We start from the raw sequence: 13,438 nt of genomic DNA, 5'->3' as shown, positions 1-13,438 counted from the left end.
CAGCAAATATTTGATGATCTGCTGTGTACATGTGTTTAATCTTAAAAATTAAAGACAGTAAGCAGAATTATGTCATTAAAATATAGAATGTGCTGAGATATTCTTGGAAATCTGGAAATTGCTTTGTTTTTTTAGTGCTAGAATTTGTGTGGGCTAGGCCAGTGGATAGAGAAACATGGTTTAATATCTTTTTTTAATTTTTTATTTTAAGGAGGGCGCAACTCATAGTGGCCCATGTGGGGAATGAACCGGCAACTTTGGTGCTGCCAGCACCACGCTCTAACCAACTGAACTAACCGGCCACCCCAGTTTAATTATCTTGAAGTGCTGTACCCTCATACTGCATTTTGTTCTCCTTGGTGTAACTTTCTTTAAACATCTTGGATTTTAAGTTTTAATATGTTCTTTATTTTAGTATTTAGGTATTTTAAGGTTTTGTAACTGGGGAGAAAATATAGCAGTATTTAAAAAGTCCAAAATTAGCCACTAAATTTGGAGAAAAACTTATTCACAGAGCGAGTGAGGATGTGATGAAACAGTGAGCCCTTGTTTATTGTTGCTTAGCCACCTGGAGTGGAATTTTGCCAGTCCTTCAATCCAAATAAAGCTGCCAAAGTTTCCGTGGTGTGGGTTTAAATTGAGCAAAGATTAGTGCTTTGTTTTGAAACTTGGTTGAAAAAAACGTGCATAAACTTAGAGATTGTCATCAGTTATGCAAAGAAAATGTAAAATAATGATTAAACATTTGCAAGATGTGCTTCCTTAGATACATTGTCTCGTTTGATTCTCATGTTAATCCTGCAGTGCATAATTGGAATTCTTATATCCATTTAACTAAGGAGGAAACACAGCATATGATTGCCTACCTAATAAGGGGTAGATAGATTTTGAACCTAAGCCATTTAACTTCTGGACCAGTGTTCTTTTAACTGTACTATTGAGGGATTAATTACTCCCTTCCAGAATTATTATGTTTTCCCAGTTAGGGGATACATAGGGCAGGGTGGAGTGGCTTAAACAGCCGTTCTGATCATCTCAAACTAGCTCAGCCTCCATCTAGTTCTCTTAGGTTTTTTCTCAAGTGTTTTAAGACGATTTTTTTCATCAGTATCTGGTGTTCCTTGGTGTTCATTTTGGTCATTTTCCCGCAAGTTGTCTTAGTGTTTTTCTTCCTTTGCCTAGGAGAAGTATTCTAAAGGGGTTGGGATCAAGACATAAATTATATTGAAACTCGCTTTCCAAAAAGTAATTTTTCCATTTGTTTTTCTATATTTACTTCCTTAGAGATAATCATTCCTGTTGTTCCTTCACATTGACAGAATTTATTTTCAGCTTTCCTGAGACTTCAAATGATTACTATATCTGTTCTTGTATTAAATATTTTGCCTCCCCTCTGAGTAGTAAACTTTTTCTTTGATTGTTTGTTAAACTCCTTCTTTAGTAAAGAATGGAATTCTGTAAACATCTAGGAAGATTTTTTTTCTTTTTTGGCAGAGAGATAACTATACCTGGATTATCTGACAGTGAATAATTGAAGAATGTGGTATATTGTTAACTTTTTACTATGAACTCCATCCACTAGACTACATCAAAAACTAGTTCTGCTTCAGCATGTTTATGAGGCAGTCTAGTTCTTTCATGAGATTTAATTACCTATTAGGCTTTTGGTCTGAATCATTGTCAGTTCTTTTCCCCGATTCTATGTATTGAAGGTTGGTCTGGGCTATGATTAAAACCAATAATCCATTGGCAATATGCTAAATCCTAATTGGGGAATCTGTTGCTGTCTAACATAATCCTTATTCTGGTCTTTTTGGAAACATACATCACACAAAAGATAAACACACAAAGAGAAATATTTCAGTTCAATATAATGTCCCTTCTCTAGAGGCTAGCAGCCTCTGCATTCAGTTTTCCTAGGCTGACGATTATACTTTCTTACCAGATTCTTGCTGTTCACATGTCAGCTGTAGTTCTTCCATAAAATGAGGTTTCAAATTTCTGTTAGTTGAATGGATATACCTTCACTCAAAATGTCTTCAAATGTGTGCCAATAACAATTGTCATTTAATAAGAAGTGGTACTGCTTGTAAATACCCCAAACCATACTTTTGCATGGTTCTTTCTTTTGTCCTTTAGTCTATGTTATTTTTTCTTTTATTGTTGCTTGAAAGTTGTATAGTTTAATTTGGTACAACGGCCTAGTTGGACTCTACATTTTCATCCTATTTGTGAAGTTGTATAGGACTAAAAACTTCTGAGTGAATACAGAGGTTCCATGTTGAGAACTATGGATGACTGTGCCATTGAAATCCAAATGTAAATCTGAGTGATGTAGTTTAAAGAAATATTGGTTTTTAAAATAACAGCTTTATTGAGATATAATTCACATACCATACAGTTTAAGTGTTTAAAGTGTATAATTTATTGGTTTTTAGTATAGTCACTTTTTTGTGCAACCATCACCACAATCAATTTTGAAATATTTTCATCGCCCTCCCTCAAAAAAACTGAACCCATTAACACTCCTCTCTCCTTCCCCACAGCCCTAGGCAACCACTAACTTTCTGTCTCTGGATTTGCCTATTCTGGACTCATACAATATGAGTGAAATTATATAATATGCGGCCTCTGGTGTCTGCCTTATTTCACTTAGAATGGTTTCAAGGTTTTTCCATGTTGTAGCCTGTAGTGGTGCTTTGTTCCTTTTTATGACCGAATAATATTCCATTATGGATATACCACATATTGTTTGCATATTCATTAGGTGACAGACATTTGACTTGTTTCCACTTTTTGGTTATTATGAATTTGCTGCTCAGAGCATTCATGTTCAAGTTTTGTGTAGATGTATATTTCAGTTCTCTTGGGTATATACCTAGAAATGGAATTGTTGGGTCACGTGGCAATGCTATGTTTAACCTTTTGAGGAACTGCCAAACTGTTTTCTGTTGTGCATTTTACTTTTCTACCAGCAATGTATGATCGTTCTAATTTCTTCATATTCTCACCAGCACTTGTTGTTTTCTCTTTCTGTTTATACCCAACCTAGTGGGTGTGAAGTTTGATATCATACTGTGTTTTGATTTGTATCTCCCTGACGGTTAATGTAAAATGTTGTTTTTAAAGCAATTTTCTTTATTGTAAAAGTTATATAGGCTATGGTTGGAAATTAAGACAAAAAATACTATTGTTATCTTATTCATATGTATAAATTTTGGTGAGAAGCCAATATATGTTAAAAATAAGAACAACTCTACACATTTCTTTCTAGGAAATTATCTTTTAGTTGGATACCTTGAAACCACTGGCAGCTGTTTTTAGTTTTCCAAAAGATGTGAGACTATCAATTTAATGTGTGTGATGTAAACTGGGATTTGGGAGCCGTTTGTAATCTTAGATGAGATGGAGTATGGAGTCAGACTTCTAGACCTCCTATAGTTATAACGGACTTAGAGACCATCTCCATTAAAGTCCGACATCCTTATTATGGCATGCAGGGCTGTGTTCGATCTGGCCTCTGCCATCTCTGCAGCCTCCACTTCCTCCTCTCCCCTTCTTGTTCACTTCAGTGCAGCCACGTTGGCCTTCTTTCTGTTCCTTTAATTATGAAGACCCGTCGTGCCACAGAGCCTTCAGACATGCTGCTTCCTCTGCTGTAAGACTTCTTCCACCCATAACGTGCAGCTAATTCCTGTTCATCCTTGAGGGCTCAGCTTGATTGTCACTTCCTCAGAGAGGTTTCTCCAGGTAGCACTCCACCCTTCCCAGAACTAAGCAGCTCTCCTGTGTTGTCACAGCATCTTGTGCTTTTTTTCCATAGCATTTACCACAGTTTTCATCATACAGGTAGGTGGTTGTGTTACTGCTATCTTGTTTGACATCAGATTCCCCAGTAAGTTCTCTGATGGCAAGGTCTGGTTCACCACTGTCCAACTCTTGATTGTTCCTTTGTGTGCAAACTTTTTTTTTTTTTCCAATCTTTAGTTGCAGGGTGTGCAGCCCACCATCCCATGTGGGAATTGAACCGGCAACCTTGTTGTTGAGAGCTTGTCCTCTAACCAACTGAGCCATCCCGCCACCCCTCCGGAGCTCAGTGGCAGCTCATTGTCTTCAATCTAGTTGTGGAGGGCGCAGCTCACTGGCCCATGTGGGAATCGAACTGGCAACCCTGTTGTTCAGAGCTCGCGCTGTAACCAACTGAGCCACACGGCTGCCCCTGTGTGCAAATGTTTTTAAGCTTGATGTAGTTTCATTTGTCTGTTTTTGCTTTTGTTGCCTGTGCTTTTAGTGTCATCCAATAAGTTGCAATTCCAATGTCATGAAGCTTTCCTCGTGTTTTCTCCTAGGAGTCTCATTGTTTCAGGTCAGACGTTTAGAACTTTACTCCATTGTGAGTTAGTTTTCGTATATGGTGTAAGATAAGGATCTATCTTCATTCTATTGAATGTGGATATTCAGTTTTCCCAGCACCATTTGTTGAAGAGACTATCCTTTCCTCATTGTGTAGTCTTGGAACTCTTGTTAATGATCATTTGACCATATATGTGAGGGTTTATTTCTGGACTCTCTATTCTATTTTATTGGTCTATATGTTTATTTTTATGCCAGTACCATACTGTTTTGATTACTGTAGCTATAAAATATGTTTTTTGGGGGCATAATATGTTTTGAAATTAGGAAATGTAGGGCTTCCAGCTTTGTCCTTTTTCAAGATTGTTTTGGCCATTCATGGTCCTTTGAGATTCCATATGAATTTTAGGATGATATTTTCTGTTTCTGCAAAAAAAAAAAAAAAAAAAAAAAGCCACTGGGATTTTGGTAGGAATCTGTATGTTGCTTTGGGTAGCGTGAACATTTTAACAATATTAAGTCTTCTAGTCCATGAACATGGGATGTCTTTCCATTTGTTTGTGTCATCTTTAATTTTTTTCAGTGATGTTTTGTAGTTTTCAATGTACAAGTCTTGTGTCTCTTTTAAGTTTATTCCTAAGTACTTTATTCTTTTTTATGCTATTGTAAATGGGATTGTTTTCTTAATTTCTTTTTCAAATTGTTCATTATTAATGTACAGAAACACAACTGTTTTTTGAGTATTGATTTTGTATCCTGCAACTTTACTGAATTTGTTTATTAGTTCTAACAGTTCTTTTGTGGACTCTTTAGAGGTTCCTGCATATAAGAAAGATATGTCGCCTGCAAACAGTTAATTCCTTTCCAGTTTGGATGCATTTTATTTTATTTTATTTTATTTATTTATTGATTGATTGCCTAATTGCTCTGGCTAGGACTTTCAGTACAATGTTGAATAGAAGTGGTAAGAGTGGTCATCATTGCCTTGTTCTTGATCTTAGAGGAAAAGCTTTCAGTTTATCACTGTTGAGTATGAGATTAGCTTGGGCCTTTTCATATATGATCTGATTTTGTACTCACTAAAAAGGAATAAATGCCATCATTTAATATTCTTTTAACTAGGAGCATGATTAAACTAAATAATAGTGGATGAGATTTTAGAGGAGGAATGATCCAAACAGACAGCCTATTAAAATTAAGTAAGATACAGTGAACTTGGATAAAAAGGCCACTACTTATTTCCCGGGAAAACTAATTTATGGAAAATATGCTTGGTTCCTGATCCCACTGTAATTTGACTTTTACCCAAACTTCTTAGCTGTCTTGAAGGTAACTACTGACCACTGAAGTGCAAAACCAACTTGCTTTGTCAGTGAAAGAGTAAAAGTTACAAATATTTTCATTTAGTAAAATTAACATATCCTTAATCTTAAAAACATCTCTTAAAAGCCTTCATTATCTGAAACGACAGATCATTCTGACCCAGTGTTTTCTTTTAATGTCTCCCATGAAAAAGATGCTGCTGATTCTCTTCGTGCAGATAACAGAACGTGTGTAGTATGACTTACAAACATAACAAATTCTCCACTTATGTTTGAATTGCCTGCATGCATGTGAGTTAATATCTCCATTACTGTCACTATAACAGTCTCCTGGCACACCGATGAGGCTTTATGCTTACTCCTGAGCATTCTGAGAGTTACACATATGAGAGTGGTCATATTTAAAAAAAAAAAGTTCCACAACAAGACAGTTCTGCTGAAAACATCCCCATTCCCTACTCATAACAAAATAGGTATAGGTTAATACAACACACTAAAGTATCATTTACAGCATACCTTTTTTTATTGCGCTTCATTTCATTGCACGTTGCAGATACTGTGTGTTTTACATATTGAAGGTCAGGACCCTCCACTAGCAAAAAGATTACGACTCCCTGGAGGCTCAAATGATGGTTAGCATTTTTGGTCATAAAGTATTTTTTAATTAAGATATGTGCATTGTTTTTCTTTTTTTTAAGGTTTTTATTGGGGAAGGGGAACAGGATTTTATTGGGGAACAGTGTGTACTTCCATGGACTTTTTTTTTTCCCAAGTTAAGTTGTTGTCCTTTCAATCTTAGTTGTGGAGGGTGCTGTTCAGCTTCAAGTTGTCCTTTCAGTCTTAGTTGTGGAGGGCGCAGCTCAGCTCCAGGTCCAGTTGCTGTTGCTAGTTGCAGGGGGTGCTGCCCACCATCCCTTGCGGGAGTTGAACCGGCAACCTTGTGGTTGAGAGGATGCCCTCCAACCAACTGAGCCATCCGGAAGGCAGCTCAGCTCAAGGTGTCGTGTTCAATCTTAGTTGCAGGGGGCGCTGCCCACCATTGCTTGTGGGACTCGAGGAGTTGAACCGGCAACCTTGTGTTTGAGAGCCCACTGGCCCATGTGGGAATCGAACCGGCAGCCTTCGGAGTTAGGAGCACGGAGCTCCATCCGCCTGAGCCACCGGGCTGGCCCGCTATTGTATATTTTCATAGACTATAGTATATTGTAAGCATAACGTTTATATGCACCAGGAAAACAAAAATTTGTATGACTCACTTTATTGTGACATTCACTTTATTGTAGTGGTCTAGAACCAAACCCACCATATCTCCAAGGTATGCCTGTACTTGTTAAATATACTAGGCTCCCATACACGTTTAAAAAAGTTACATATTAAAAGGGAAATGATTTAACCCTATAAATTATTTTCTAAATGACTTACATATGAGAAACTAAAAGTGTGGATAAATAAATATTTGAAACATGTTTTAAATAAGTTAAACCAAAACTGATACCTACTAATTAAATAGAGGTTCAAAGGTCATGTGGCTAAATCTCTCTCTTTTTTTTCTTAACTTTTTTTTATTAGTTTCAGGTGCACAAAACAATGTAATAATTAGACATTTATCATTTATATCTCTCACACAGTGACAACCCCCCTCCCCAGTGGTCTTTTCTTAAACTTCCCCCTAATCTCTCTGTAGCATTTGGCACTATTGATCAAACCTCTTCCTAACTTTTTCCTCACTTTGTGGTTCTCCTACCACTTTGACTGTTTTTTCAGTCATCATAATTCCTCTTCCTCCTGTCACTTTGCAAATGTACATATTATACCCCTGTGTTGCGTCCAGCATGACGAGCAGTGGGAAGCAAGAAGGGCAGCACAAGGTTAAGAAAGACAGTAGACAAGAGCAGAGTGCAAGCGGGGCCAAGGGACTTAAGTCTCAAGGACTGAGCCCCGAATCATGCCAACGCATGGTTTTTATTAGTTAGGTGTGGAAGTAAAAGAAGTAAAGTTGTCAATCTCAAGATCTGTGAATCCCATACATTACAAAAGGAAACTGATTTAAGCCAATCACCCTTGCCTTCAGGCAGCGGAATTGAAGTCTCAGGATAAGTACTTCCCCAAGGGATGAACTTTATGCATATGAATAGATGGAGAGCACATCATTGAGTCACTTCCCCTGCAGGTTTATGGGAAGGAATGCAGCCACAGAGGCAGAGGTTCTCCTTAACCTGGGGAAGGTGGGGGGCTGTGCCCACCTCTATGAACCCCGTGGATTCTCCTGTTGGTCCCCACTCGACTGTGCCTGGCCTGAGTTGTTCCCCCCCCCCCACCCCGGGGAATCTTACCTGTCATTGACTAGGCAGCCATTTCTTTGGGGTCAAGCAGGGAGACAAAGTGTAAGCACAAAGGTGAAGCAAAGTCCCTGAAAGGATCCGTCTCACAGACTCTCCTTTCTTTAGGGGCAGGTACGAGGAGACAGAGGAGACAGACGGTAGGCTGCTGCATGGCCACACCCCTGAGGTTCTGTTTCTGATCCCACCTTTTTCTTACTTTATGTTCTCTCTCAGTGATTTCATTGACTATTGTGGTTTCAGTCGTCATTGGCATTCAGTTGATTCACAAACCTGCCTCCGCTCTTAGGTTACAGTTTCACTTCTTTGGTTGTCTTTGGATACCTCCATCTAAATATCTTACCAGAACTTCCAGTTGAAGATACCCATAATCGAAAACTTTATCTTTCCTTCTCCCTTGTTTTTGTCTCCTTCACATTGTGACTCTTCCCCAAGTGTAGTTGGTGTGCTCCTTCTGCCATGCCTTTGCTCATGCCATCTCCTTCTCTGTCCTTTGGAATGCTTTACTTCGCACTTTCAATATACTTCAAGGTCCTCCTCAAGTACAGAGTACTGACCTGGGTTGCAGATGACCTGCTCCTTCTCTGCTCCAAAATCCTTCAGTTGAGGGTTTTCTATAGGCTATTTTTTAAAATTATGAAGCTCTTTGTGATCTGGTCTGTGTTTGCTTTTCCAGCCATAAATCAGGCCACTCTCTGTAGGAACCTGTAATTCACCACATAATCCACACAGAATCACTTCTTGTTCCTCAGAGCAAGGCTGTATGCTTTTGTGCATGGGTCATTTCCCGTGGGTGGCATATCTTCCACTTAGTGTTTTTTAGGGGTGTGGGTGGATAGCATTGATGGTGATGGCCTTTGAAACTAATCCTGTAGCGATGCCTTCCGTCACATAGCAGTTTGGCACAGTAGAAAGAAACATCATTTGAACTCTGATGGTTTTGATATTTACTAGCCATGTGAACTTGGTGCTCTAGTTCTGAACCTAATTTTTCTGAACCTCTATTTCCTGATTTGTTAAATGGGGCCAGTATTTAACCTTACAGGGCCAATATGAAGTTTAAGAGAGAAATTGCATATAAAGAAAAAGAAAAAAGAGCAGCAGCAGCAGCAGCTAGTGCTTTCCCTTCATGGGATCAATTGTGTGTGATGGGGGCGTGGGAAATGGTGCCACACTGAGAAAGGGTGCTGAAGGCAGAGCACAAAGGATGTCTTCCTACTCCTGCACACTGGTGTACAAGCTACAAATTCTAGTTTGAGATCAAGAGAAACTTCTCCCTACAGCCAGCTAGTGACTTCTTCCTTACTGTACACACAACACTTTGTTTATATTTCTCTAAAAAGAAATGCCTTTTTCTCAGATTGTCCTGCGTCTTCCATAATGTCCCAGAATGGCTTTTAAAATGAAGGTTGTCTAAGTTGCTCCCTTCGACTCTTGCAAAACAAACAAATCCTAGCCATTTAATTTATAGGCTTGTCCTTATCTGGTCTTCACTTTCCTCTCTAGCCTCATCTTTCACTGTGCCCCATGCAGTGGACATTTGTAATTTTTTTGTCTGTCCAGTAGGTGACATCTTTTTTTTTTTTTTTTTTTGTAAATTGGGGAAGGGGAACAGGAATTTATTGGGGAACAGTGTGTACTTCCAGGACTTTTTTCCAAGTCAAGTTGTTGTCCCTTCAATCTTAGTTGTGGAGGGTGCTGTTCAGCTTCAAGTTGTTGTCCTTTCAGTCTTAGTTGTGGAGGGCACAGCTCAGCTCCAGCCAGGTCCAGTTGCCGTTGCTAGTTGCAGGGGGCGCTGCCCACCATCCCTTGTGGGACTCAAGGAATTGAACTGGCAGCCTTGTGGTTGAGAGCCCACTGGCCCATGTGGGAATCAAACCGGCAGCCTTCGGAGTTAGGAGCATGGAGCTCTAACCGCCTGAGCCACCGGGCTGGTCCTGACGTCTTTTTTATAGTTGGGAAAATCCACAAATTCTTGGTAAAGGACAGGACCTATCTCACATCTCAGATATTGAAAAGTTCAGATACTCATTTTCCCTGTTCCCTGGCAGCTAGAGTGAAGGCATGTGACCCAGACTCAGCCAGTGGAACTTTGAATCTGCAGCTGGGTCAGTGGCAGTGGTGACGGCCGCATGTTACACTGGCAGTGGTGTGTCTACCACGCTGTTCCCATGAGTAGTTTCAGTCACGGTTCTGACTGCCTAGCCTAGCTTGGTAACAGCTGAGATTTTCCAGGGCTTGTGTTGGATCTTTGAAGTTGCCCATTGTTTTTCCAATAAATTCCTTTTCGTTTAAAGGAACTCAAGGTAGTTTATGTTGTTTGCACTTATTGAAGATCCTTAACGCATACCACCCTTTAGCACCAGGTGCCCCATTCACATGAAACTTCGTACGGTTCTTCCAAACTGACCGTGATTGTCTCCACCTCTGGGTGTTCTCACATTCTATTCTTCTTGGGACACACTACTCCGTTCTTGAAGTGTTTGACTTTTGATGGACGCAGCTCTGTTATGTCACTCTTTCTGCCAGTCTTCCCTCAATTCTTTTATTTATTAAAAAAATTTTTTAAAAGCAAGCTCTGGCCAGTTTTATTAGGGAAAACTTTTGCATGATTTACTTTTCACCAGTCTGTTCTGGCATGCTGCTAATGATATCAGAATCACCTGGATCAATGAGAGCCCGTGTGCACAGCCTGTAGTCTTGCCACAGGCTGAGCGCGATTCAGTATCATTGCCCCCGTAGTGATGGACGCCAGTCTTGGCCAACATGGCGTAGTCCTCTATTGCAGATTTCCTCAAGGCTGGGCAGTTGTTGGCGAGGATGACCAGTTTCGCTTTGCCTTGTCTGATCATTTTCAGAGACTGCTTACCCCAGCTCGTACTTTCCACTTTTCATAACATGTTGTAGCCTAGAGTTGATTGACTCTAGTGACTTTTCCGTCTTGCGGCCACCGTCTTCCTCCCTTAGGTGTGGGACAGCCCCCAGCCAAGAGTAGCCACCAAGGTCTCTTTCCCCAGTTGTTAAGACTGGGTCAGCTCCTCCGTGTTTCCACGGAACCCTCTGCTTATATCTATTCTAGTGTTCATCACACCGTATTGTATTGGTTTTGACATTCCTTGGAGGCGTGGGCTAGTGTCATGTTAAATATCTTTGCATTGTCCCTAGCAGATAGTTATTACTATCTAAATTTTAATGAAAAACTATTGAATTATACACCGTGTTATATTAAAATTTGTCTATTTGCATATCTGTTTTCCCTAATAAACTGAATATTTTAAGAGCAGAGACCAAGTTCTTCTTCATCTTTATATCCTTAATTTGTAGCATAGTGCTTGGCTCATAGTAGATGCTGTGGGAATGTTAAATGCATGATTGAATGACTGAATAGCAGAGCTGTCTTTCAGAATTTCAGTTAAATAGTTTTCCCCAAAAGAAAGTTATCTTCTTTGACTGTATAGGTAAAGATATCTGTATGTGGCTCATCTTGAGTAGTTTGACATTCTCAACTCCTCTGTATCAGGATTGGTAGTCTATTTGGAAGATAATGTGTACATATGAAAAAAATAACTATTCAGCAAGTCAGTATTTTATGCACTGAGTAATGAGGACAGATGTTGCTTCAGTGTCATACTAAAGATAACATCCTTAATTGAGCCTTTAAAAGGGTAGTACCTAAGCATATACTTAGAAAATGGCTGTTGGTTAATTGGATTAATTAAAAATGGAAGCCTATACCCTGTTTCCCCGAAAATAAGACCTAGCCGGACAATCAACTCTAATGCATCTTTTGGAGCAAAAATTAATATAAATATAAGACCTGGAATTATATTATATTATAGAGACCCAGTGGTAAAATAAGACTGGGTCTTATATTAATTTTTGCTCCAAAAGACACATTAGAGCTGATTGTCTGGCTAGGTCTTATTTTCGGGGAAACATGGTAGTAGGCTCTGTCTTTCTGTTTTACTTGGCTTATATTGTACTGCTTATTTTGGACTGGTTCATTGGAATTTTTCCTCATTCTTTTTTAGGTCCAGGACAACTTTGACAAGATTGAATTCAATCGGATGTGTTGGACCCTCTGTGTCAAAAAAAACCTCACAAAAAGTCCCCTGCTCATTACAGAAGAAGATTCATTTAAAGTATGGGTTATTTTCAACTTTTTATCTGAGGACAAATATCCATTAATTATTGTGCCTGAAGAGGTAAGGTATGGCTCTGGGAAGTTTTTAGATGGTCATCTTAGTATTTAATAGACTTAGCTTGGAAATAGTTGTGTGAATTCACTGTGGATATGGAAGGAGATCCTGGGCTAGTCTTTTTGAATCAGAGGCAAAACAACTTGAATCCAAAAAAGTCCAAACCTTAGTGTTTTGGGGTCATGTAATACCTCTGGAGATTTGCAGACAGGGTGGGACTCTTCCTCTCTAAATTGCTATAATTATAGATGAATTTACCTTTATGTCCAAAGAGTATTTATTTAGTACAAGTCACAACATAATTTTCTGTCTGCTTGCATATTGACAAAACCGTATGAACTGGCTGAGTCATGCCATATGGGAAACACATAGCATTCAGAATGTTCTCAAGGCTGTTTTATGTGAGGAAATGCTGTTCTTGTTTCAAAGTCTATGATGGTGACTGTTTACTGTACTTTCCAAAGTAAATGAAAAAGGACATTTGCTTGTTTTGTTTTGGGTTTTTTTCCCCTAAGCTTCCAAAGGAAAAACAAAAAGAGGAGTAAGGTTTTGTGCTCTCTTACTGCCCTAAAAAATTATACATGTAATGAATGCATGCTTATTATAATAGTAAATTTAGAGAAGCCTCATAATATGCAAAATTAAAATCAGCTGTAGTCCTCCCCTTAAAAAAGAAGTCTATACTCCCTTGTCCTTGGACAAATTATTTAATCTCTTGGGTTTTAAATTCTTCATTTATAAAATACGGCTTATAGCAATGATAACTCTAAAGGGTGTGAGATTCTTCATTTAAAGGACTTAGCTCAGTGCCTGGCATGTAATATGTACTCAGTAAATATGTTAACTCCTATAACTACTATTGCATACGTTTTTGCACACTAGTCTGCATATTTCCTAAGGATAGGAAATTTTGAGATCTGTGGAATTTTGAGGTCTAAGAAACGCATACTTTGAAGGTATTAGATGAACAAGGCAGAAAGGCCCCTCAGAAAGAGTGTACCAATTTAAACACCTGCCAGTAGTGGTTAAGGGTGCCCATTATTACCCATCCTGCTGATACAGAGTCTTGTCTGATTTCTCTGATTCATGTTCATGTGAGGAAAATCTTTTTAAAGTTTCACACTACAATATTTTATGTAAAAACAGCAAGCGTTTATTGACTGCCAACAATAAGTGAGGCACCAAGAGGAATACAAAGTGAGAAAGATTACTTCCTGCCTTCAAG

At 38.9% G+C, this 13,438-nt stretch overlaps 1 protein-coding gene and 1 pseudogene across 1 annotated transcript in view; one reads left to right on the top strand and one right to left on the bottom strand.

Moving 5' to 3' along the window:
* The window catches only part of SWAP70 (switching B cell complex subunit SWAP70), a 70,067-nt gene that overhangs the window by 25,798 nt on the left and 30,831 nt on the right, over positions 1 to 13,438 (top strand). The window contains exon 3 of the mRNA XM_033121051.1: positions 12,046 to 12,219. Within this exon, the coding sequence (XP_032976942.1) occupies positions 12,046 to 12,219 (174 nt within the window). The remainder of the gene's footprint in view (positions 1 to 12,045; positions 12,220 to 13,438) is intronic.
* On the bottom strand, positions 10,596 to 12,035 carry LOC117030338 (60S ribosomal protein L30-like; annotated as a pseudogene).

Source organism: Rhinolophus ferrumequinum, chromosome 11 (genome assembly GCF_004115265.2).
Source record: "Rhinolophus ferrumequinum isolate MPI-CBG mRhiFer1 chromosome 11, mRhiFer1_v1.p, whole genome shotgun sequence".
Lineage (NCBI taxonomy): Eukaryota > Metazoa > Chordata > Mammalia > Chiroptera > Rhinolophidae > Rhinolophus > Rhinolophus ferrumequinum.
This window is presented reverse-complemented; position numbering and strand designations above follow the sequence as displayed.